The sequence below is a fragment of the Chenopodium album genome, chromosome 17 (genome assembly GCF_948465745.1).
Source record: "Chenopodium album chromosome 17, dcCheAlbu1.1, whole genome shotgun sequence".
Taxonomy (NCBI): Eukaryota; Viridiplantae; Streptophyta; class Magnoliopsida; order Caryophyllales; family Amaranthaceae; genus Chenopodium; species Chenopodium album.
This window is the reverse complement of record NC_137850.1, coordinates 42,326,614-42,351,769: the sequence shown is the minus strand read 5'-3', so window position 1 is coordinate 42,351,769 and position 25,156 is coordinate 42,326,614. Positions and strand designations below refer to the sequence as shown.

At 29.9% G+C, this 25,156-nt stretch overlaps 3 protein-coding genes across 3 annotated transcripts; all 3 read left to right on the top strand.

Annotated features, from left to right (window-relative positions):
- Positions 1 to 978: 978 nt before the first annotated feature.
- Positions 979 to 3,952, top strand: LOC145588045 (palmitoyl-monogalactosyldiacylglycerol delta-7 desaturase, chloroplastic-like). The gene is made up of 5 exons (XM_081644682.1): positions 979 to 1,409; positions 1,631 to 1,771; positions 2,533 to 2,673; positions 3,276 to 3,382; positions 3,511 to 3,952. Exons 1-5 carry the CDS (start codon positions 981 to 983, stop codon positions 3,722 to 3,724), a joined length of 1,032 nt encoding a protein of 343 aa, XP_081500808.1. The 5' UTR covers positions 979 to 980; the 3' UTR covers positions 3,725 to 3,952.
- Positions 3,953 to 5,651: 1,699 nt separating this feature from the next.
- LOC145588043 (palmitoyl-monogalactosyldiacylglycerol delta-7 desaturase, chloroplastic-like) lies at positions 5,652 to 8,710 on the top strand. Its single transcript, XM_081644681.1, has 5 exons — positions 5,652 to 6,250; positions 6,543 to 6,683; positions 7,374 to 7,514; positions 8,075 to 8,181; positions 8,293 to 8,710. The coding sequence occupies exons 1-5, from the start codon at positions 5,693 to 5,695 to the stop codon at positions 8,504 to 8,506; spliced, it is 1,161 nt and encodes a 386-aa protein (XP_081500807.1). The 5' UTR covers positions 5,652 to 5,692; the 3' UTR covers positions 8,507 to 8,710.
- Positions 8,711 to 10,623: 1,913 nt separating this feature from the next.
- On the top strand, positions 10,624 to 24,594 carry LOC145589028 (pseudo histidine-containing phosphotransfer protein 6-like). Its single transcript, XM_081645603.1, has 5 exons — positions 10,624 to 10,698; positions 21,838 to 21,968; positions 22,978 to 23,121; positions 23,340 to 23,412; positions 24,313 to 24,594. The coding sequence occupies exons 1-5, from the start codon at positions 10,624 to 10,626 to the stop codon at positions 24,382 to 24,384; spliced, it is 495 nt and encodes a 164-aa protein (XP_081501729.1). The 3' UTR covers positions 24,385 to 24,594.
- Positions 24,595 to 25,156: the final 562 nt, after the last annotated feature.

Below are 25,156 nucleotides of genomic sequence, written 5' to 3'. Positions count from 1 at the left end.
AATGAAATGTTTTGACTTTTACGGATTTAAGAAGGTTAAATTAGTTGAATTTATTAAAATATAGGTTGTGGCCTGTGGGATATAAGTTTGAGGAGAGTGAAAAAGAATAGGTTTTGTGGGGACCAAAAATAGAGAGAATTTTATTAAAAACTAGAGAGAAGTTATTAAAAAATGATACGTTTCATTTATTTAAACATGATTGCAAAAGTAAAACGTTTTATTTATTTAAACACGGAGGGAGTACGTAGTATTACAAAGTTTATTAAAGCTAATGTAGTAATGTGTGATTTGGATGAAGCAACTTACTACATTTTATATGAAAGAAAATGCGTGTTTAAAATTTTTTAATAAAAATTATGCAATAAGTTTTTTTTAAAAATGGTAAATAATTTGTAAGGACATTTTAATTATATTTTTGGTAGACAACAAACACTAGAGTGACTTATTTGTTAATAAAAAATAAAAAAATATTTGTCCTCTCAAACGTTCTTCATATCAAAATATATTACCTCCTGAGTTCATAATGGTTTTCATTTATTTTTTTATTATCGTTAATTTAAAAATATCTATTTTCCATCATTTATTTTTACTATGGACTATTACATAAACAAACAATACCATCTAAAACTAAGAGAAACAACGTGCATATAATTCATCACTTAGGCTAAAAAACTACTCCAAGTCTCCAAGTTTTAATTACAATATGTCAATATGAACGGAAAACATAAGGTTGAAAGAGACGACAAGTGGCATACACATTTTACGTAATGTAAGTTACGCATGTAATCGTGTATTTCTTACCCCTTAATCTAGCTATCAATCCACGTTAGACAACTTACATTTCTCTATCAAATCTTTTGGCTATTGAAACGAACCTTATGATTGAATTAAAAATAACCTCTTCAAACTCCTTAAAAACCTATATAAATATAAAATCCATTAATACTCTAAGTCACAATAACAATAACACCCATTTATTCATGGCTATAATGTCATCAACTTCAAACTCCAAACTAAACCCATCTCTCATTAGCCTTTCTTCCTCAAATGAGGCAACAAGTGTAAGGAAAAGATCATCAACGAGTTTAGAACCGGAATTGAGATCGTATTCTCATAGAATATGGCGGTCTAATGTTGTAGTGAAGAACCCAGGGAATGTGTTTTCGGAATGGAAATGGGAATCCTTATCAGTTGGGACATTAAGTGCAGTCGTGATTATTCATGTGTTGGCTCTTTTTGCACCATTTACATTTAATTGGGGTGCATTTTGGGTGGCTATAGTTCTATCTTTGGTAACCGCGTTATTTGGTATCTGTCTTTCATATCACCGGAATTTGACTCACAAAAGTTTCAAGTTACCCAAATGGCTTGAGTATTTCTTTGCTTATTGTGGGGCCTTAGCACTCCAGGTTGGTTACACTTGAAAATAATAGTCACATTGTCGTATTTTGAAGTATGATCAAATTGATAAGTAGAAGTACTTGATAATATAGCAAAAAGGGTTCATGAATAGTTAAATTAAATAGAGAAAAAAGGACCACAATATTATGGTGACATTTTTTTTGTCTTCTTATTATTAAAGTTGTTAATTAATATGGTTTGATTTAATTTGTCTATTATTTTTTTTCAGGGGAGTCCAATTGATTGGGTGAGCACACACAGATTCCACCATCAATTTTGTGATACGGAGCAAGACCCACATAGTCCTCTTGATGGATTTTGGTTCAGCCACATGAATTGGTTGTTTGATGCTAACGTTATTATTGAAAGGGTAATGTTTTAATATAGGAAAATTAGTTTGAAAAAGCATAATTATTTCACATTTTTATTAGTAAACAACTAAGAGTAAACTTAGCTAAAAAATATTTCAATTTATCAGCATTTTGTCAATTATTTAATATGAACAGATTATTGATAGTTATTACGTTCCAATATTGGACATTGTACGAAGAAATTTATAAATTTATATAATGATTATTAATTAAGGATCGTATTCACTTAAAAGGTACTTTCTCCGTCCCTTTATTACATGTCTATTTCTCATTTTGCACGGGAATTAAGAAAGTTAAAGATTTCTTAAAACTAATAATTGGGCATATGAATATGCATGCGGGGTTAGAGAGAGATAGAGAGAAAGAAAAAAGTGGTTGGGAATTAGGAGAGAGAAAGTATTGGGAATTGATGTTAAAGTACAAAAAAGAAAAAGAAAAAGGGTGACAAATCATCAAAAAGAAAAGTACAATCCATAAATAGAAATAGACACTTAATTTTGGTCACCCCAAAAAGAAATACAAACATGTAATAAAGGGACGGAGGGAGTAGAAAAACTTTTAATGAAATGTTATGTTTAAAAAAACATTTGCACGTTTTAGTTGTTCTTGATGTATGAAGGTTCATTTCGATGCATATAGTTGTATAAGTGACTATTTGTTTCGTGTTTTATACAGAGTAATTACCAAGCCAAAACCTCTCTTTGTTGTGAAACGAGTATATTTTAATTTTTAATATCAAGATAATTTGTTTATTTTGCAGTGTGGTGAGCCAAACAATGTAGGAGACCTAGAGAAGCAAGCATTCTACAGATTCATGAAAAGAACATACATTTTGCACCCAATAATTCTTGGAGGATTACTCTATGCTTTTGGAGGATTTCCCTACGTTGTTTGGGGAATGGTAATTAGGCATTCACACTTTATATAATATATTGTGCAAATTAAAGTTTCTCTTGTCGGATAATCTTAGCTTAAAAGTATATATATATGGAGTAGCCGCCATTGTCTTTACTTATTATGTGGCACATGATTGAAATGCGTAGCTTAATATGCATGGTTTAGGTCATTAGGTATGTGATAAGTAATTAATTGCATAATTTCAAATGATTGAAGACTTCAAGTTTAATTTTGACTCTGTCCATAAATATGTGTACGACGCATTTAATTAGGTTCTTCATTAGAAAATTAAGTAACGTTGATAAATACCTTGTGTTTCAATCATATCATTATATTATATCGCAATTATATGTATGTTCATCTTTAGAAAATTAAGTAAAGTTGATAACTACCTTGCGTTTTAATCATATCGCAATTATATAATTATGTTGATAAATTATTATACTGGCCTTGCGTTGCAATCATATCATTATATGTATGTTATATCATATAGCATTTAATTAGGGTTCATCTTTAGAAGATTGAGTAACGTTAGTTGATAAATACCTTGCGTTTCAATCATATCGTTTCTTGATCTAGGCTTGAGAAAATGTTTAATTAATACAGGGAGTAAGGACTACATGGGTATATCACATTACATGGTTTGTGAACTCTGCTAGTCATATATGGGGAGAACAAGCTTGGGATACCGGTGATCTTTCAAAAAATAATTGGTAATACATTCGACTTTTTGTAACGATTTCGTAATTATGCATTTCTATCATTCTATGTCTTTGCATGCATATCATTTGCTTTTACTAATTAGTATTGTGTGAATAAAAAAAAAATGATATTTCATTAGGTGGGTAGCATTGCTTACATTCGGAGAAGGTTGGCACAACAATCATCATGCATTTAAATACTCGGCAAGGCATGGCTTTGAATGGTGGCAAATTGATGTGACTTGGTATGTCATAAGGCTTCTTGAAGTTGTTGGTTTGGCCAATGATATTAAGCTTCCTAGTGAGGCTCATAAACAACGCTTGGCATTTAAAAGTGAGGAAATAGCATCTTGAATCTTAAAAGAACCATGCATAAACATGTCTAGCTTGCTTATGATGGGATGCAATTTCTTAAGGTTTACTATCTCGGTTCGGTTCAAATTTATTTGTCGCATTAATAGCCAGTTTAATATCACTATTGTAAAACACGACAAATAATTTCAGATAGAGGGTGGATAATGTAAATCTTATAGTTCATGCTACGATTCTTTCTAATTAATATATATACTACGCAGTACATACATCTTATGTGATTCATAAACTCAAGTACATAGCAAATTTCCATTATAATATTTGGATTATGTCATCGTATATGATTTCAAGCAAATAAAAGGGTCAAGAGATCAATACAACTCAATTTTATCGGGTCTATATCCAAAGAGACAAGCGTCTAGCTAGTATTGTTTTCATTACGTTACAATACGTATTTTCAAACAAATTAATAAAAGCATGTCACATATAATGCGGGGATAATAACTTAAATTTGTTCTTTATAACTTATACTATAGAAACTGCTTAAAATCGTTCGTTACTCTAGCAAGAGATTATAGATAGTATGAAAGTGTTTGTATGATTGTATGACTAGCAAACACTAAACTTGTAAAATTTTGGATAAGAGAACATGAAGAAAGAACCACACAAAATCAGCAAAAGATATCACTTTTCCAAAACTCCAATGACAAACATGTAGCCAAATTAAAGATGTTGTTAATGTGTGAACTGCTAACAACGTAAAAGCTACGCCTCAAAATATCTAAAAACAAGTGTGGATTTTAATTATAAGATATTAAGATTTACTGATTTAGTAAAGGTATAACTAAGAAAGTAGTGATATGCAAAGACACCCTCCCTATATCCAAGTGATTTCCACCTTAAATTTAAGCATAAATTATATTACTCGGACTCTTTATCTTATGTAAATACTCGTGTCGGATCCTCCACTACAAAAAAGAGCTTTTAACGACTGATTTTACCAATATTGGTATTTAGCGATCATTTCATAAGATGTTGCTAATTAGCATCTGGACTCTTTATTGGATCAAAATCATGAAGTTTTTCATATATGCATGGGATAGAGTCAAGTCAGACACTAGACATATACTCATATCGTATATGGATACCTGTGTTTGAAAAACGTAGTTTATTATATACCCACTGCAAGTCACCACACATGCATCATCCACGCAAGTACAAATCTAAAATTCATATTCATCCATACACAAACAAATCCAAGTGAATATCCACTATACGAATATAGCCACCCCACCAACCAATTAAATTAAAGATCCACTACCCATAAGTCCATAACCTATCCACCAAATTGATTTAATTTGGGACCTTATTAAATTGGGAATTTTTGAATTAAATCCTTAATTAATTCAAATTCATTGTCTATCCATTATTTATGTAAAAAAAATAAGCAAAAGTTATAGCAAGCATTGGATGTATAGTAAATTTAATGTACATTTCAGTTATTGTATACCAAAAGTTACTCATATTATCACAAAAGCTACTTTTATTGCCATAAAAGTTACCCTTTTATTCTCACAAAATTACTCTTAAACTATCATAAGTTACCCATAAACTATAGCATCACAAAAGTTACATGTATTGCTTTCATTCTTCTTCTCCTCACACAGTAATTTCATTTTTCTTCTCGTCACGCAGTAAATTATTGTATACCCAATTTTGTAAAACTTTATGAAAAATAAGATACCTAATAATTACATTGATTAATATGGGACATAGAAATTGGATTCTATACGCATGAGATGGTTATAAACTCTAGTCAAAAACAAAATCTAATCCTTATCAATCCACGCCACTTGAGCTTTCACTCTCAAAAACTCCAACCACGAAAACGTTACCACAACCTCAATTCCCAATCAATAAAAAAAATTAAAATAAAATAAAAATCGCACTATTCGGCCTAAACCCTCATAAAACCCAACATAACCACAAACTCACAGGAACACCCTTTTCATGGCTCTCATTGCATCAACCCCGAACTCCAAACTAATCAACCAATCTTCCATTAACCTCAACAAACCACAAACTAGTACAACTCTACGTTACAACTGCAACCTAACAATTTCGAAAAATAGCCTTTTTAAGTGCTTAACATTAACAACTCATACACCAATTTGCCAATATGGAGAGTCATCACCAAATAATGAGGCAACAAGAAGTAAAAGGACGACGAGGGTATCGGCCATTTCGACACCGGGGTTGGAGTCGTATTCCCATAGGATTTGGTGGTCGGACGTTGTCGTGAAGAGTCCGACGAATGTACTTGTTGATGGAAAATGGGATTCTATATCAATTGGGAATTTAGGTGCGGTTGTTATGATGCATGGGTTAGCTCTTTTTGCACCATTTACGTTTAATTGGGGTGCATTTTGGGTTGCTGTGGTTCTCTATTTGGCTACGGGGTTGTTGGGTATTTGTCTTTCGTTTCACCGGAATTTGGCTCATAAGAGCTTCAAGCTACCTAAATGGCTCGAGTACGTCTTTGCTTATTTCGGAGCATTAGCCCTTCAGGTTGGTTATGTTGTTACCGTAACAAAAATAGTTGTCACATTGTTACACGGTCCTTGGAAAATGACAAGTGTAGGATCAATCAATTTAGTATTATTTTTTTTAGACTTTTACAAGTCTCTCAACAACAAAATATCAATACATTATTACTTGTCAGTTTCAATATGTAACGTATGTGATAGGTGAAATTGAGGAAAGAGTAACTTGGGACGTTAAAACTAGCTTGCTGTTTTATTCTAGTACATAGTGATATTAGCATGTTTTGCTTTAATTTGATTATTGATATCTTTTTCAGGGAAATCCAATTGACTGGGTGAGCACACACCGGTACCACCATCAATTTTGCGATTCGGAGCAAGATCCACATAGCCCACTTGAAGGATTTTGGTTCAGCCATATGAATTGGATGTTTGATGCCAAAATTGTTACCGAAAGGGTAATATATATTCTACTATACAAATTCTTATCTGTGGTGTAGCCAGCTATAATGGGGTTTATTTCGCTAGTGTTATAATGGTTACTCGGTTAGTGAATTAGTTTGGAAATGCATGTGATACATATATTTATGACTTTATACTATTTTTATTTTAAATACTACCTCCATTAATGGTTATCTGCAACTTTGGAACTTTTTATATTTCACAAATAATAGCTTAAAGTTGCAAATAATTATTAACGGAGGTAGTAGATAATTCGATAATAAATAATTTTTATTTTTTTTGTAAAAAAAAGGCTAAAGATAACCTAATTTGATATTTTCATTATCACCTTCTCACCACATTATCATATAATGACAAACTTGTGAAAGATATTTAATATTTTTCTTATTAAACAATTCAAAGCCGTATAATTTCAATATATTGGTTAATTGTTTGACAAAATTTTCTTAACTATTCAAATGTACATTATAACTTGGTTAATTGTTTTTATTACTTAAAAAGTTATTTTCAATTTGTATACTTCGTATATGTTATTTATGAATTGTATTGTCGTATTAATTGGTTAATTAATTAGTTGTTAGTACTACTTACTTCATGTGTAACAATTAACAGAATTTCTCTTGGTTATATGTTATTAAGATGACTAAAACTACAATTTAATATCAAGATTATTTTTCATTTTGCAGTGTGGTGAGCCGAACAATGTAGGAGACCTAGAGAAGCAACCATTTTACAGATTTATGAGGAGTACATACATTTTTCACCCACTAATGTTGGCAGGATTACTTTATGCATTTGGAGGATTTCCCTACCTCGTTTGGGGAATGGTAAGCACATATTTTGCGCAACTTTTCTCCTTTTCAATCAATTTTCAATCACATATAATAATGGAAAGGAGGCCACTCTTAGACCTTAGCATATTAGTGGCAAGTACAAGTTGTTTTGGCACATGACTTTCATGGTTTAATCGCCTCAAGTGGTTGGTGAGATGGTGCACATAAAATCATAAATCACCGAGTGTACAAAAAAGGCTTTTGAGTCATGATTTATGGTTTAGATTCAATAACGATTTAATTAACTTTAATGAGTTATATGTTAATTTTACGAGACTATAAGGACACAAAAGTATACCTAATCATCATGATAGAGTATATAACATATTCCTGAGTCTCAACCATCAGCTTAACCTTTTGGTTGAATTGGTCCTTTAACATGGTATCAAAGCCAACATGACATAAAGGTCACGAGTTCAAATCTCATCCACCCCTCCTTTAAAGTGTAATTAATTCGTATCAGGTATGAGTGGACCTGTGTTCCCAAAGGGCCTTTCATGTGAGGTGGAATGATAAAGTATATAACATATTCCTGGTTTTCAACCATCGTGCAGGGAGTAAGGACCGCATGGGTTTATCACATAACATGGTTCGTGAATTCTGCTAGTCATGTGTGGGGAACTCAAGCTTGGAATACTGGTGATTTGTCAAGAAATAACTGGTAATCTATTTGATTTCGTTGCTACAATATTGCAAGATGTTTATTATATATCTATTCATCTATCACTAGCTTTCATTAATTGAAAAATTGACCTATAATGTGAATTTTCAGGTGGGTGGCATTACTTTCATTTGGGGAAGGTTGGCACAATAATCATCATGCTTTTGAATACTCGGCTAGGCATGGTTTAGAATGGTGGCAATTTGATATGACTTGGTATACCATCAAATTTCTTCAAGTTATTGGTTTAGCCAAGGATGTGAAGTTACCTACTGAGTCTCACAAACAACGTTTGGCATTTAAAAATGATGGAATATTACCTTGAAGGAAACAAAGAACACATTTTGCAAATTGATGCATTATTTCTTTTGTTATCCTAAAGAGGTATATATATTTGTGTAACTTGTTATAGAGGGATTAAAATTGGCCGCGGAATTTTGATCACAATCTCCTTGATTTGATGTTTAGCTACAATATGTAGTATGTACCATATTTATACGATTTTATAGTAAGAAATTTTTTTTATAAACTTATAGTTGCGTCGTATTTGTTCAATTAATTCTGGTCAATTATGTTCACGGACCCTAGTAGGCAAAATAATATCTTTTTTTTTTTATATTATTATTTTTTCTTTTTTTTTTGAAAAATTTGCGAGAAAGAACCTTATATAAAAAAAGTGGCAGATTGGGATCTTACTTCAAAATAAAGTTGTAAGATGGGACCCTATTTCAAAAAAAAAAAAAAAAAAAAAAAAAAAGACATTGCGATATGGGACCTTTTGATGCATTTTGGTGTGGTGGAGGTGGCGTTCGGTGTCTGTGTGGGATTTCGGCGAAATGGAGGTGATTTTTGAGGGTCGGGGTGAGATTTGGGTCAGGCCTTGTGGAGGTGTTTTTCGAGGGGTTTATTGTGGGATTTCAGCGAGGTGGAGGTGGCTTTCGAGGATCGTTGTGGGATTTGCGCAAGGTGGAGGTGATTTTCAAGGGTCAATGGGTGGATTTGGTTAAAGGTCCCATCTCATAATTTTATTTTATTTTTTTGAAATAAGGTCTTAATCTGCCACTATTTTTTATATAAGATCCTTTCTTACAAACAATTTACTATAAAAGATTCTTTCTCGCAAATTTTCCTATTTTTTTCATATTGGACTTTATCTATTGTCAGTTGTCTCGGTGATAGCCTAATTAACAGGAGTAATAGCTAGGTTGCCATCCAATTTAATAGGCAAATCAATAAGCATTTAAGTAAAGAAGAATGGTTAGGACTTTAAGAGTTTGGTTACTTAGGGGCCTATTCACATTTACTGAATTGAAGTGAACTGATTGGAGCTAAACTGAATTGAAGTGAATATTTTATGAAATTAGGAGCTGAACTAAACTGAACTAATTGGAGCTGAACTGAACTGAAATTAAGCTGAAGTGAACAGGCCCTTAGACTTATGATAACTTCATGTTAAAACAAATATTTATCCTTTATCAATCCACATTAGACCTCCCTAAGCTCACTTTTTCTCACAAATTTGTAGCCAAAGTTTTTTTTTTTTTCTTTTTTAATCAAAGATAAATCCAAGCAACTAAATTTCAAAAACCGCACACAATCACATATTGGGGGTGTTTGGCAATTGGCTTTTTGCCTAGCTTTTGGCTTTTGGCTTTTTAGTTTGATCAAACAGCGAAAAAATATGTTTGGTAGTTGGTTTTCCTGTTGGATTTTAAGCTAACTTTTTCGCCAAAAGCTAATAAGAGTAGCTTTTTCTATTGGCTTTTGGCTTGTTGGCCCACTTTATCACTAATAAACAGCTAATAACCATTAATAATTTTACCAAACACTTTTGTAAACAGTCAGCTTAAACAATAACTTAAAAAGTCAACCCATACATCTAATACTTCCAGCTAATCAAACAACCCAAGCCAATAAGCCAACAACCAACCGCCAACCGCCGATTACCAAACAACCCCATTAACTAGTTGTACCATCATCAAATTTGTAAATCTAAGCAAAATCCACATACGTAGTAGTTTGTTTCTGCATTTTAATGTTAGTTTGTGATGGAGAATATACACCCTATTATAATCTAACGGTTTGTTACCTCTATCAAATTTGAATGAAAGCAAAGAAACTTTGATATTTCCTCAACGTCAAAAATCTATTAAATCTTTAAATATCTATTACGAATTAGTAAAACAAGAATTATTTTGTGTGACATGTCACAACTAAATGTGGATGCGGCTGACTAATAAACAGGCCATAAGTTCAAAATCTAAGACACGGACCCTTGAATTTGAGACAAAAAGTCTTATAGTCTAAGAGTAATTAATATATACGAAGTATAACTCAAAACCAATACGAGGGTTGTTTGGTTGACAAAGTAAAATAGGGGAAGTGAAAATTTATGGAATTTTATAATTTGAGGTGTTGTTTGATTGACATAAAAAAGTAAAAATGGGGGAAGTTGGAATACATGGGAATTTCCACTTCCCACAAAATGTAGAAAGTGAATTACCTAACTCTTACTTGGTCATTCAAAGCTTATGGGAATTCCAACTTCCTATTGCATAACCAAACAATATAAAGAAATTTCTAGGAATTTCATTTGGGAAATAATTTCCTATAAAATACAACTTCCTACGAGAATTTATTTCCCGTGTCAACTAAATGAGGCCCGAGTATCCAAAATCTCAATAAGCTCTTCAAAAAAAAATCTCAATAAGACTTCAAATTGAAAAAATGAGACCCAAAGCCCAAAACATGAGATTCGAAGCCCGAAATTTGAAACTAGAAGCCCAAAATTTGAGACCCTAAGCTTAAAGTATGATTGATTGAAACTCAAAATTTGACACCAATAGCCCCTTCATTTCTTTTTAATTTATACCTCGTATACTTTACCTTATATTAGAAAATTTGTCAATTACTACCGCGTCTTAATGTCATTTTGAAAATTATTACCGCGATTTTAAAAAATTGTGAATTACTACCGCAAAAATTTTTTTAAAATTTGGTTTTATTACCAGACTCAACTTTAAACCATCTATGTCGTCACTTTTACCTCTTAAACCACGTTTAATCTTAAATTAACTATTTAAACGACAAAAAAAAAAATCCCCCTAAACCATGGTTACTCTACCTAATTAATCTTCCTCCTTCACCATTTCTAAACACCCTCCAAGCTTCTTGCTCCAAATTCACACTAATCCTTCCCATTTATCCTACAATTGCTCCAGGAGAACATGCGATTCACCTCTAATAAATTCGTCTTTATGGTTTTCGAATTCTAGGGTTTTCCAATTTCAAAGTTTTTGAATTTTAGGATTAGTGGTTTATGATTTTGGTTGAATAACATAGGGCTTTTGTATTTTTTTCTTTGAATTAAACTATCAATTATGCATAATATGTGATTTTTCTTTGAATTAAAGTATATATCAACAAATTATAGCGTGGAATTGTAAATTGTTTCTTTTCATTCCTCCTTCTATAATCCCTCCCTTTTCCTTCATTGCTCGAATTTTTTGTCAATTTTGCGAAGTAAAGGATTCATTGCAGATTAGAATATTTGTGACGCCAATTTATAGAGTGTTCTTCAATAATGGAGGTTGGAGATTAGTGGGTTAAAGTGAAATTGTGAGAGACAAAGAAATGAAAGGGGTTTTAGTTTAGATGGGGTAACCATGGGTTGAGGGGGGTTTTTTTTTTTGTCGCTTAAATGTTTAATTAATGGTTAAACGTGGTTTAAGGGAAAAAGTGACGTCATAAATGGCCAAAAGTGGAGTCTGGTAGTAAAATCAAAATTTTTATGGTAGTTATTCACAAGTTTTTTAATTCGTGATAATAATTTTCAAAATGACGTTAATATGCGGTAGTAATTGGCAAATTTTCCCCTTATATTTGCTGAACTGAAATTACTTTAGTTGAATTGATTTTTTTTTTTTTTTTTTTTTGAGGAATTGAATTAATTTTTTTTTTTTTTTTTGTTTATGAATTGAAATTATTTCTACTGAATTTTCTATTATATTTCATCATTAAAATTATTGAATTTTACTGATATGATTATTTTTATTGAACTGAAATTAGTTTTAATAAAATGAACTTATTTATACTAAACATTATTTTTATAAGGTGAAGAAAATAAGGTCTTACTATACATTTTTAACATTAAATTGACAAATTAAGGATCGAAAAATGATTTTTAGGCTATTTGATTAATAAATATGACATACCTTTCCACCTTAACTTTTTTTTTTTTGGTGTTCCCACTCGGTTCACTCTTTAGGATAATCCGAATTTGGCGTTCAGTTTTGGATGATTAAGTTTCAAACCCCTCCCATTTATTGTTGCAAGAGATCATACATTGTACACACGGTTCTCTCTACCAAGTGCAGTCCCAATGACCAGTTCACCACTACACCAACAATCAATTGGTACCTTAACATTATTAGTATATACATGGAATACTAATGTTTAAAAATTTATCATCAATAATAAACTTTTTTTTGGTACAAATTTTTTATAAGGCCACCTTACTCTTGGTGGCTATCCATACTCCATCCATTGTTTTAATGAGGCTACTAGCTTTCCTAAATGCATGTGAATGAACGGACTCAATCACTCACCGATTCAAATTGATGGAGCAAGTACTTCAAGCAATTGAATAAAATTTATCTACTTCATCTATAATATATTATGTTTAAGCTTAATTTTGCACACATTTGTAGTACATTGATTGATTGTTGGTTGTTACCGACTAAGATTGAGACTTGAATAAAGTAAAAGTTACAAACTATTTACTAAATAAAACTTCCAAATTTATGCCATGTTTTAAGGATTATAAAGATGGGCTAGTATTAGTAATACTCCTATTATTTACTACCCTACTAAGTGGAAGAGGTAATCATACTCTCTCGAGCAATGAGTCCTCACGATCACTAATCAACAATTAGTCTAATCTAATTGATCAATTAATTTCTCACAGGCAACAAACCTACCAAAAAAAAAAAAAAAAAAAAAAACCATCATAAACAATACTAATAATCGTGCATATTATTTAAAAAAAAAAATTAATAATAATAATAGTAATAATAAAATTAGAAACCTATATGGGTTTTACTGCAAGATTTAGAAAATCAAGGTCCAAATAATAAGTCATCAAAAGTTAGTGGAAACAATGCCTACAGTACATAAGCAAAGGAGTTGAAATAGAATGATTATGAAGTCTATGCTGTAATTAACTAAAATTAAGCTTGTTTATTCATGGATATTAACGCCTTAAAAGTGCTTTGCTTTACACTAAACATTCCCCATTTATTTTCCCAATAATTAGCTGACTTCATCTATTGCATGCTTGAATTCTTCTCTCTTTTTTCCCCTATCTAATCACTAATGGAGGAGAGAGATTTGAACCTGACCTATAATTAGAATTTATTATATACATTCGGGTGTTCGTACACTCAACTAGCCTAATATTAGTTTTTTCTCTTTATTTGATGATAAAATGAAAAACAATCATCAAAATGAGAACAAATACGTACTCATGGGTGTACGGTACACCCGAGTGTATATAACAACCTCTCGTCTATAATAGCTTTAGAAATGTTTCAATCTTTGTCATTAGGCCAAAACCTCACTATCAGTTTGGTACCAATTATAAACAATAGTAATGAGAGTTAAATTGTATGTACATTTGGAAAGAAAACACTCAAGATGACCCCTATATATTGTCTATTTTGTCTTCATAAATTTCATTCTCATCTAATACCACTTCGATCTCAAGTAGTAATAATGGATGGTAATGAAAAACATGAAGAAAACACAAGCTTGGGGATGAGATTGGTTTTGTTTGTGACACTATATCCATATATTGTAAGTATCTAATAAATGAAAGAGCAAATGTACAGTTGTGATATTTACGTCCTGAGTGAGATTATTTCACGGTAATTAATCTATAGTGACATTAAAAAAAAAAAAAAAAAAAAACTCAAATTAGTAGGCCAAAGAATCTTATCTGATTTTTAAAAACCATGTATTGAGACAAACATTACACTAAATGACTAAATCATACCAAATCAAGTTGAATGAAATTAATAAAATAACTAGAAATAGTAAGCACACAATTGTGGAGTAAAAATGAAGACTTTTTGTAACGTCAATACAAAGCATGCTTTTCAAATAAGGCACAATCTAGGAGTAAGTAAACAAATGAACATGCTTCCTTTTTAACTTGTGTACAAAATAAACCTACACCCATCATTTTTTACACTAGGGTTTTGTGCATGCTCTTCAACAATTTGCTCCGACAACCGGCCATATCATATGAAATTGCACTATAAAATAATCATATTATTATCATATAATAATTATCAGTCCATCTCTCTTTCATAAGCTTAATTATTTTATCATATGATTGCTTAATTAATTACATGCTGATGCTCCCTTTTTGCTTGCTGAAGATAACATAACTATTGTTTTTCATCATTGTTTCATTACTGGATGGTGTATCATATTGTTGTTTTACATTAGGATTATTATTAATCAACAAGTTGATGTTTTCTGAATATCCAACATCACTCAGTATATATAGTTATGGTGGTGGTGTTTAATTTTATTTTGAAATTTATTCTGCAATAAGTTGATTGAATTTTACTCTGCCACACGTCAACAAAATCACTGCTAAAATAATTAAATAATTGTAATTCGACTAGTGTGAACTTCAAACTGTTGATGAGCATGAGCTGGATATGACCCTTAATTGATAAAACTTTGCAGCACTCCAAGTTTTCAACCACGTTAGTAGCTATACTGAGGGCTGTTCTGATTTACTAAGCTGAGCTGAAATGAACTGAACTGAACTGATTGGAGTTGAATTGAACTGAAATAAATTGTTTATGAGAGAAGGAATTTAGGAACTGATGATCTAAGTTGAACTAAACTGAACTGATTAGAGCTGAACTGAACTGAAATTAACCTGAAGAGAACAGGCCCTGAGTAATATAAATTAACCTGAAGAGAACAGGCCCTGAGTAATATAAATAACAACGATCCTAACTTTAATATAAAGATGGTATTATATTGTATCCTAAAAATTGATATTTGAAGTGTTCAACGTACTTGTACTTATATCTGGAGTACATTACATCATTATCATTATTTTTGTTGCCGCTATTGTCATTCTGTTTTGTTATATGGGATTCTCAATGGTTGGTTCATACACCCGGCTGTACCGTGTGCATGGTACACCCGGATTAAAACAAAAAAAAAGCTTGTAAATGCAAAGAACATCATTAAATTATAAAAGAACACATCATTGAAATATAAAGAACATGGTAAGTTATGAGAAACTAATTTTAAAAAAAAGGTAATAGATAGTTACTAATTGATTTTTACCACGCATTTAAAGTCAAATTATTTCAAAATATTGGGTTTTCCAGAAATTCTTTATCTAAGATTTACCAAAAAAATTCAAGATTTCATTTTCAAATTTCAAAAATTCAAAATTTAAAATTTTATTTTCAATATACTTTATTTCAATTTTTTTTAAAAAAAAAAATATGTACAAAAATTAATAATATATTTTCACCGTTACCAAAAAAACATAAGGGATAAAAACAAGAGAGCGCAATGATTAAAAAATAATAATAATAATAATAATAATAATAATAATAATATAAGGTTTAAAGCAAACGCATATTAATGTAGAAGAACATTATTTGTATTAATGAAACCCAGCAAAGAATATTTTTAATCTACATATATTAAAGTACAATGTTTATAATGTAAAGAACATATAATTCATATACAAGGAACATATTGATCAGATTTAATGAACATATTACATTCCAATAAAAAAAGAATATGTATCAAGAAATGATAAAAGAACATTTATCATAATACGAAGAACATTATCTTCTGATCAACCTTAGAAAATAGCACGAAAACAAGGAAAAAAAATTTAAAAATACCTTTTCTCTCAACATTGAATTAATCAATTACATCATTAAGAGATTATATTGGAACGGTAAAATCAACTCTATTATAACATTGAATCACTTAGAAATACAAAATTTACCATGGTTTCTCTCTGTATATAAATTCAATTTATCTCTCTTAACAAAAAAAATGAACTTCTATTCACCAAAAGTATTCTATTAATATATAAAATGTAATAATAAATCAATTTCATGAATCAAGGAATATAAATAACAAATCAATACCTTAATCAAGGAGGGAATCGTTTTGGTTTTTGTTTTTTTTTTTTTTTTTTTTTGACTCATGTATTTTAATTTGTTTGCAATGTTCTTTTCGCAATTTTTAATAACCTTGTATTATGACCGAGTGTACCATGCTCATGATACACCCGGGTGTATGGTGAAATTTTCATGAGATTCTATATATATATATATATATATGTTTGTTCTCTATAGATTTGAAATAATTGTTATTAAGAAAATTCAAATTTTATCATCATTATATATTGTTAATTAAAAGTAAAAATATATTAAAAAAAAATTTATAGTATGCCTCATATCCAAAATGGTAGTCCTAATTATATATGGTTCTTGTCAAAAAGTCCAATGCCCATTTGCTGTGACCCGCATAAATATATTCTCCAATATTTCCTAATTTAAGCCTTTGAGGTAATGTCAATCACGGAATCACCCCAAAACATGCATATATAATGATTGACACCTGGAATTTTAGCTCCAACATCACTAACTTCGCTCAAATCCCCCACAACACACACCATCAAAGTTATAAAACCCAATTCTTTATGTTTAAACTATGCTGTAATTTTAGTGGAAAGGAATTTCAAATCTTAACATTATATTTAAGGAAGCATATAATTTGTGTGCGTTATAATTAGAGTTCACATTTCAGAGTTCAATTTAGTTCTTAATTTCCTTCTCTCGTAAAATATTCAATTCAGTTAAATTCAATTTAGTTCACTCAATCAGAACAGGCCCTTAATCATAAAAACATGTTTTCTTATTTGGTCTCATTCATTTTCATATTTCATGGTGTGTGTTAAAAAATTAATCCAAAACTTTGTATATATGTAGAATATAGGATCATTGCATAGTATGAAAGATTGATATAAAAAAAGGATTGTGTTCATCATGTTGGTTTTTGTTTTCATGTATAGACTTTTGTTGTGTTAGCTAGCTCGATCTTGATCTAGATGCAAGCTAAGTTTAATAAATAACAACAATTTAATGTATAAGGCATGAACACACGACCATTTACATGTCACATTCGAGCTTTCAATATATTTATGTTCTATTGGCTTTCAATAAATTTATGTTCTATTGAAAATTTAATTATCTGTTGTTATAGACAGTATTTTAGAAATTAGGTGTGAAATTAGTAATTTGTAAGAAATGCACAACCGCACAATTACTCCTACAAATTTTAAAAAACAGAATACCTTGTTCTTGTATAGTTTGATATATGGAAAAAAAAATTCCAATAAATCAAAAATAAATATGAAATTAGTACTCCACTAGTATGTACTGTAGTGTTTATTATTTACTTATTCTTACCTTGTTATAATTTCTTGAATTCGTTTTTACATATTCTAATATCTAATTGGTCATACGATATGATTACTCAACAAGAACCCTAACTAATTAGATTAGTGAGTTAATTGCCACCCTTTTTGGTTAGAAAAGGACAAGAAGAAAAAGACACACGTCAAGTCCGAAAATCCTGAAAGATAAGTACAGAATTGTCAAGTAAAAGTAGACAACTTATAAACCATGACAGTCTGACTATCGACGAATGAAGCCTACTATTTCGGGGGATCAATAAAACTAATGCTAGGAATCCATTAAAAAAAAACACTATATTATATTTTATCCGTTTTACTAATATTGCAACAACAATGAAATTACACATTTTAAATCACATTTTATATGCTAAATATCTATAATTGTATAAGAGTAAAAATTATAAAAAGTTGATATTGTGAAAGTATTTTATGAGACTAATCAAACAAGATCCCACATGACTATATTTTGCTTAACGTATAAATCATCATATTATATGGTCAAACAATAGTGATGAATAGTGCAAAAATGTCATTGTTTCAATATTAATAGAACGGTGGAAGTAGTATAGTAGTTGCATTGTACTTCCTTTGTTTTGCAATAATTTGACTTTTGCATGACTCAAATACTTACTTTGACTATAGTTTTTATCAATACTCGTATATAATAAATGTACATTTTGTATTATTATGTAAAATATTTTAAAATTAGTTTTTATGTATATTTTCTTTAGATTAATCTTTTATGCATCTTAATAATATATAATTACAATTACTAATGGTCAAAGTTACGTATTAGCGTATACCGATTAAAGTGTTGCGATTATTATAAGACAGAGGGAGTAATATTTTATCTATTATGTTAAAATTATTGTACTCTTAACAATTATATTTGACTCCTACAATGGTCAATGCATAATTTTCATTAAAATTTCATCTCAATTTAATTGCCACAAATTTCATTTTAAATTATTTCAAATTAATTGCAACAAATTCTTTTTGAGTTGTTTTGATTGGCTAATTACAATCATTTTGACAAATAGTTTCTTTCAAATTTTTATCTTGAAGTGAACTAACTCACCATCCACTCTTAATCTATTTTTCATAATTCAATATAACTACACCAAATTTTGTTCCAAAATGATTTATGATAGCTAAAATTATATCATAAAGAGTAAGGCCGCCCTATTCTTTAGAGCTTCTCTGCTCTACCCAGAAGCTCAAAAGAATGGGACCTCAATAATAAATTTGATACCTGGCCTATTCCTTGTAATAATATTATACAGAATGAAAAATACATTGATTAATCCAACAACATTTTACCTAAGGTATGTCGCATTTTATGATAACAATAAAATTATATGATCAAAGATTAATCAATAATATTTTGTGCCCCATCCAATTTGACTTGTACGTTTGTCAACACAAAACTTTAATCAATACTCCCTTCGTCCCTTTATTAGAAGCCTTTTTTAATATTTATTACTAGTATCTTTAATTAACAATAAATACAGTTATAAAAAATAAATATTCAATAACTATACATTCAAAAGATTCTAACAAGTACACTTACAACAATATTTTATTCTACATTCCCATAATTAGACATAAACATTACTCTTTCCATCCCAAAATATCTAGGACGTTGAACTTTTTTTTTACTATTTATTTATTAGCTTTGATCATAATTTTAACTAGCACAATAAAAAACATATTTTATCATAAAATATGTTGTAAGATAGTAGTATCATAGTATTATTAATGTAAAAGTTTATAATATTATTTTTAAAATATTTTTATAATTATAATATTTAATTATATAAAAATAAAGTTAAATTAGTACATTGACATATGTACAAAGTTGACTGTGTTAGATGTTATGAGACAGAAGAGTAATACAAAAATCAATGTGATACACTTACCAAAACACGAAGGAAGTAGTATAGGACTATAGGCTATAAGCAATTAAAAGAAGGAAATGAAAAGGAAGAATAGATTAGTGAAAAAAAAGAGAAAGATAGAAGGCGGTGAGAAGAGAGGGAGATAGGGCGCGCAGGTGCAGGGGTTGGTGCAGAAATGGGTGGCTACTTGTCATTACTTGGAAAACTCGCGTGCTGTCTAATTTATATGTTAAGCGCGGCGTTTTACTCGTAACATTTGGAGGCAATCAACAATTTCAACAATCTGGGTGGTTTATGCACAAACACAATACACTACTCTTACAACTTATTAAAAGTAGTTTTATGGTGTTTGGTTGATACCCCACATTTACCTCGATCTTTGCTCTTTTTGCCTCACGCTTCTTACTTCTCATTCTTTTTACCTTTCTTTCCTTTTTCTACCTTTCACATTTATGCTAAACCCTCTTCACCCCTAAGGTTATAGCCATTTCCTATGGTTTACACCCTTTTTTTAATTTTAGTACTTCTTGTTTTACTCATTTTGGAGTATTTGGATCATGTTTGATTGTTAGAGTTTTGTGTTGTGTATATTTGGGGTCTGTTCTAATCTACTGAATTGATTGAAGCTGAATTGAACTAAATTGTTTATAAGAGAAGGAAATTAAGAACTCATGAACTAAACTGAACTGAATTGAATTGTTTATAAGAGAAGAAAATTAGGAACTGAACTAAAAATAAGCTGAAGAGAACAGACCCTTGATATATAATGATATTTTTACGCATATTTATTTTGATTATTATATAATTTACTCAGTAACATTTTTTACAAGGATCATTAAGACATTTCAAAGGTTAAACATACAAGAATTACCTAGGCATGTTTTGCAATATATAATATGATGATTTGTAACACTACATATGCAGAGTAATTGAAGATTTACTCTTCACTCTTTCATAGACTTACCCGACGCATATATAGTCTAATTAAGGGTAGATTATAATGTTAATTACTTTGATTCTGAGTTGGAAATTTTTTTCATTTCCTTACTTGTCAATGGATAACTTCAAACACCATACATTAGCCTTAACTACACGAAGTAAAAGATTATCTTTATATATAAAAAAGGATATTATGAAAGCACACTTTGAGATGTTCAACAAGATTTCACATATATAATTTTTTTTTTTTTTTTTTTTTTGAATTTACGTTAGTTATGTATATTGAAAAAAAAAAAAAAAAAAAAAACTATCATAGATAGTCATCAAAGCATAATATACTAATAGTATAATCTCAAAACATTGAAATTAAAAATGGGTAATTCCAAGTTGCTCTTCTTGAGAAACAATTCTTGTTTCTCATGAAGGTAAATTTGGAATTTGTCCATGAATAGGTAAGGGTATGGGCGACTTTTTGCAAATTCTGTCTATTTGGCAGATAACAGGCGTTAACTCTACAATTTGGAAACACAGGTTTCATTTCATTAGAAAAAATAGTTATGGAAAGATAGGCTATTTATAAGTGTAAAAACTATTTAAAATTAATGTAAACCATCAATTTCAATCCAAAATCTTTTACCCTTGGGTGCACCTATACAAGGAGATGGTTAACTAAATAATCCACTCAAACAAACAATAATGAAAAAAAAAGGGAATAATGAAAAGTTAATTAATGTTAAATAATTAAGGACCATCCCTCATTCACAAATACATGGTCCACCCTATAAATAACACCCTCACTCTCCTCGCTCTTCCCGCTTCCATTCCATTCCATAATATCACACTTCCCTCAAAACCACACCCACTTACACTTACACACACACACACACACACAACCTTAAAAAGGCTCCAGAATTTAATCAAATCCATCCCCCAAAAATTCACACAATTAACTTTTGTATTATTATCATATATCCAAGCTAAGTTTAATTTAATTAGCTTGTAATTCATCTTTCAAAACGGGTCTTCCGTTGTGGATGCTTGGCTTGGCCGCTGAACAGCTGCGCGCCGATATGAATCGCTTACTTTCCCTTCTCTTTCACCAAGTACGTCCTACATACTTTCTCCGTTTCTTTTTAATCCATCCATCTACACACTTTCCTCTTAAGTCCGTTGTCAATTTTGCTTGTATGTTTATATATACGTACCACGTACAAAATTGATACTTATGTACATATATTACCGTTATAATATAATGTTTAACTTTACGTTTGTTTATATGTTTAGGGGGTGTTGGATGAACAATTCTTACAATTGCAACAACTTCAAGATGAAAGCTCTCCAAACTTTGTTTCTGAAGTTGTCAATATTTACTTCCATGAATCTGAGAAACTTCTCCGAAATCTCAGAACTTTTCTGTAATTTTCTCTCTTTATTTCTCTTTATATTATTAATTTAATTTGAAGAAATGTGTAATTACTAATTAGTAGTACATTTATTGTTATTAAATGCACATACACCGACTGAATAAAAACTAAGTTTAAGTCTACTACTATACTGTGAAAAATCTAATGATTTCACTAGCTAGTTTAAATAGTATCATAATATACTGTATTTTGACTGTATTTTGTAGGGTTATTGTACAGTATAAGAATCAGTGTGTATAATTTACTATGAGAATGAACGTTTATAGAATTAGTATTTAAGGTAATTTTATTTTATGTTTTGATATTTTTTTAATAATAGTGATATTTGAGGTATGTAATCCCTTCAATTCTATTAATAATAAGTATTTCTAAAAGAGATGAACGTATAAAGCTATAAACCACATTTCGTGATTAGGTTGATGATGAATTTGTGCACACAAGCTAAACATTTTAATTAGATAATATACTTAAGTAGTAACGTGTGTTTACATTAATTAATTAAATAGTTCAAGGATCGGACAACATGTTTACGTTGAACATTTAGTTAATTAGTTTCTCCCCTTTTTTTTTTTTTTTTTTTTTTTTTTTTTTTTTTTTTTTTAATCCTTCCTTGTAAAACACCGTAATGCATCAGGAATTCCTGTTGCGTGAAAGTCTCCTATATTCAATTTTTTTTTTTTTTTTTTTTTTGACATGAGCTTAATTAACAGAATAAAGGATTACAAATTACATATGTTTTGTCTAAGTGTAACATTAGTATGCGTTATTGCTTTATAATTTACTAATTTCTATTCTTTTTTATTCTCTTCCAATTTTAGTAATTTTTTTCATTGAGCTACCCCATATTGTTCATTATAAGCTAATGATATTTTATTTCTTTTTTGCATGAAATACATATAATTTTATTTTTTTTTATTTTTTACATTGGACCTTCTATTGTTCATTATTAGCTAATGATTTTTGTTATTCTTTTTTGCATGAAATATGAAATTAAAAAAAGAATGGATAGAGAATTTTCAGATTACAAAAAAATAGGAATGCATTTGAATCAGTTTATGGGAAGCAGTTCAAGCATAGGTGCTAAAAGAGTTAGAAATGTATGCGTTGCCTTTCGTGCCGCTTCCGAACAAAATAACCGTGCTGGGTAATTCCTAATTCTCTCTCTTCCTTTTATCGTCACTTTTTACGTCTCCCTTTAATTCATTTTAACCTTTTCATAATAGCATAGTAATAAAAAGATTAAAGTTATAAAATGTCATTATACTAGTAGCATTGTTTATTACAGTACTTTAATTATTTAATTAATGATTGATGCATACTCTAATTATATTAATTAATTTTATTGGTTTTGTGTTAATCTAGATGTTTAAGAGCATTGGAGGTATTGGAGCACGAGTACAGCTATCTCAAGAATAAACTGCATGAACTCTTTCAAGTATGTTGTACTCCGTACTACTACTACATTATTTCTCTTGCTTCTATAATTTTATTGTCGATAAAAAAAATACGAGGAAATTGGAGTTTTAACCTCATTATTGAAGGGTTTTTTTGCATCGAATAAAACCGATTATTGAAAGTAGTTTGTGTATGTTCTGTTTTTTTTGTTAAGGATGATTCATGCTTCTTTATTACATATTACTTCTCTAGAGAATATCTTTTAATTTGAATAAAGCGGTGAAATATTTGGATTTGAATTATAAAATTCACCCTCCTTCTCGATCTTTATATTTCAAAGAGTACCTTAACAGTTACACGCTATTTGACCGCTAAAAGCTATCCGTGCTATCACTAACTTTGTCAAACAGAACCTAAGTAGTAGACGCGTTGTATCTTTAAAAAAAAAATGTAAACGTGTAGTATAATCTTTTATAGAATTTTAAGGAGTACTATTTTAGGAATCGAGAACTTCAATTCTTATCCAAAATCTTATGCATGCAATGTGAAAAAGTTTTTTTTTTTTTTTCCTTCTTTCCTTTTGAACCTATGAAAAGATTAAGTATACCTAATTAATTTAGTGGTAGGTTAAAATTTATAAGGAGTTTAATGTTTGGATACTATAAAGTCGATTACGTTCTATTTCGTAATAGGTTGAAATAAATTACAACTAGTTCTATTCAGTTTAAATTAAACACGTCATTTGGATTATTGAAATAATATTAAAATATTCTTACTAGATCAATCGTAAATTTAACTTCTGCAAACTTGTGAAATTATATTGAAATGATGTAGAATACTCGATCCAATAGTCAAACTCTTATATGTATATAAATTAAGGAAGCATTTAATTTTATTTAATTGGATATTAATTGAGTTTATTACTTTTAACATGATGCAGATAGAACAGCAAAGAGTACTAGCAGCTGGGGTGAGGTACCCAATACAACACAACAACAACAACAACAACTAGCTAAAACAAAATTTGCATTAAAATCTCACTTGTAATTTTGCTTACTAATTTTGATCCCTATGTTTTCAGAATTAGGTAGGGTTTGGTAGCATACCATTATTAGTAATTTTGTATGCTTAATTAGCTTATAATGAAGATCTTTAATTGCTAATTATGTAATGGGATCAGATCAAATCAAATCAGCAGTAGTTTGTAAGTTTCAACGTTTGCTTTTTTTAGAGGCAATTAATGAATGTGCAGTTAATTAATTTTGGGCGGCTATAGTTTTGATTGTTCTTCTGATTTTTGTGATCTTCTGAATCTCATTTGAATTGTGTATTTGACTTCTTTTGGCAAAGCAATTAATGACTGGTACAATCAGTAGGTAAATGTGCTTTTTTGACAATTTTTCACAAATCAATTAAAATTTATAGAAATTTGAGATGATTTATTGAGGAAGCTTTTGTCAAATTTCTCAATTTGAAATTAAGTACTGTACATACTTTCTCTGTCTTTCAAAGTTCAATATGTTTTAATTTTTTTCTTTTTTGGCGAAAGAATCACTGTTCAAACAAAAGTAACATTAACAGATGATGGGACTAGCAATTGAATCACGAATTTGTTCAATGATTTGTGCAAAATTTTGATAGAAATTGATGTTTGAAATTTAAGAATGTTGAATTAAAGTGCATGATGTAACAATAGTACTCCGTAGTAATAATTGTATTAAACCCGCTGACCTTTAAGGACTTGATTCTTACCCTAACTTTAAGGGATATCCTTGAAGGCACAA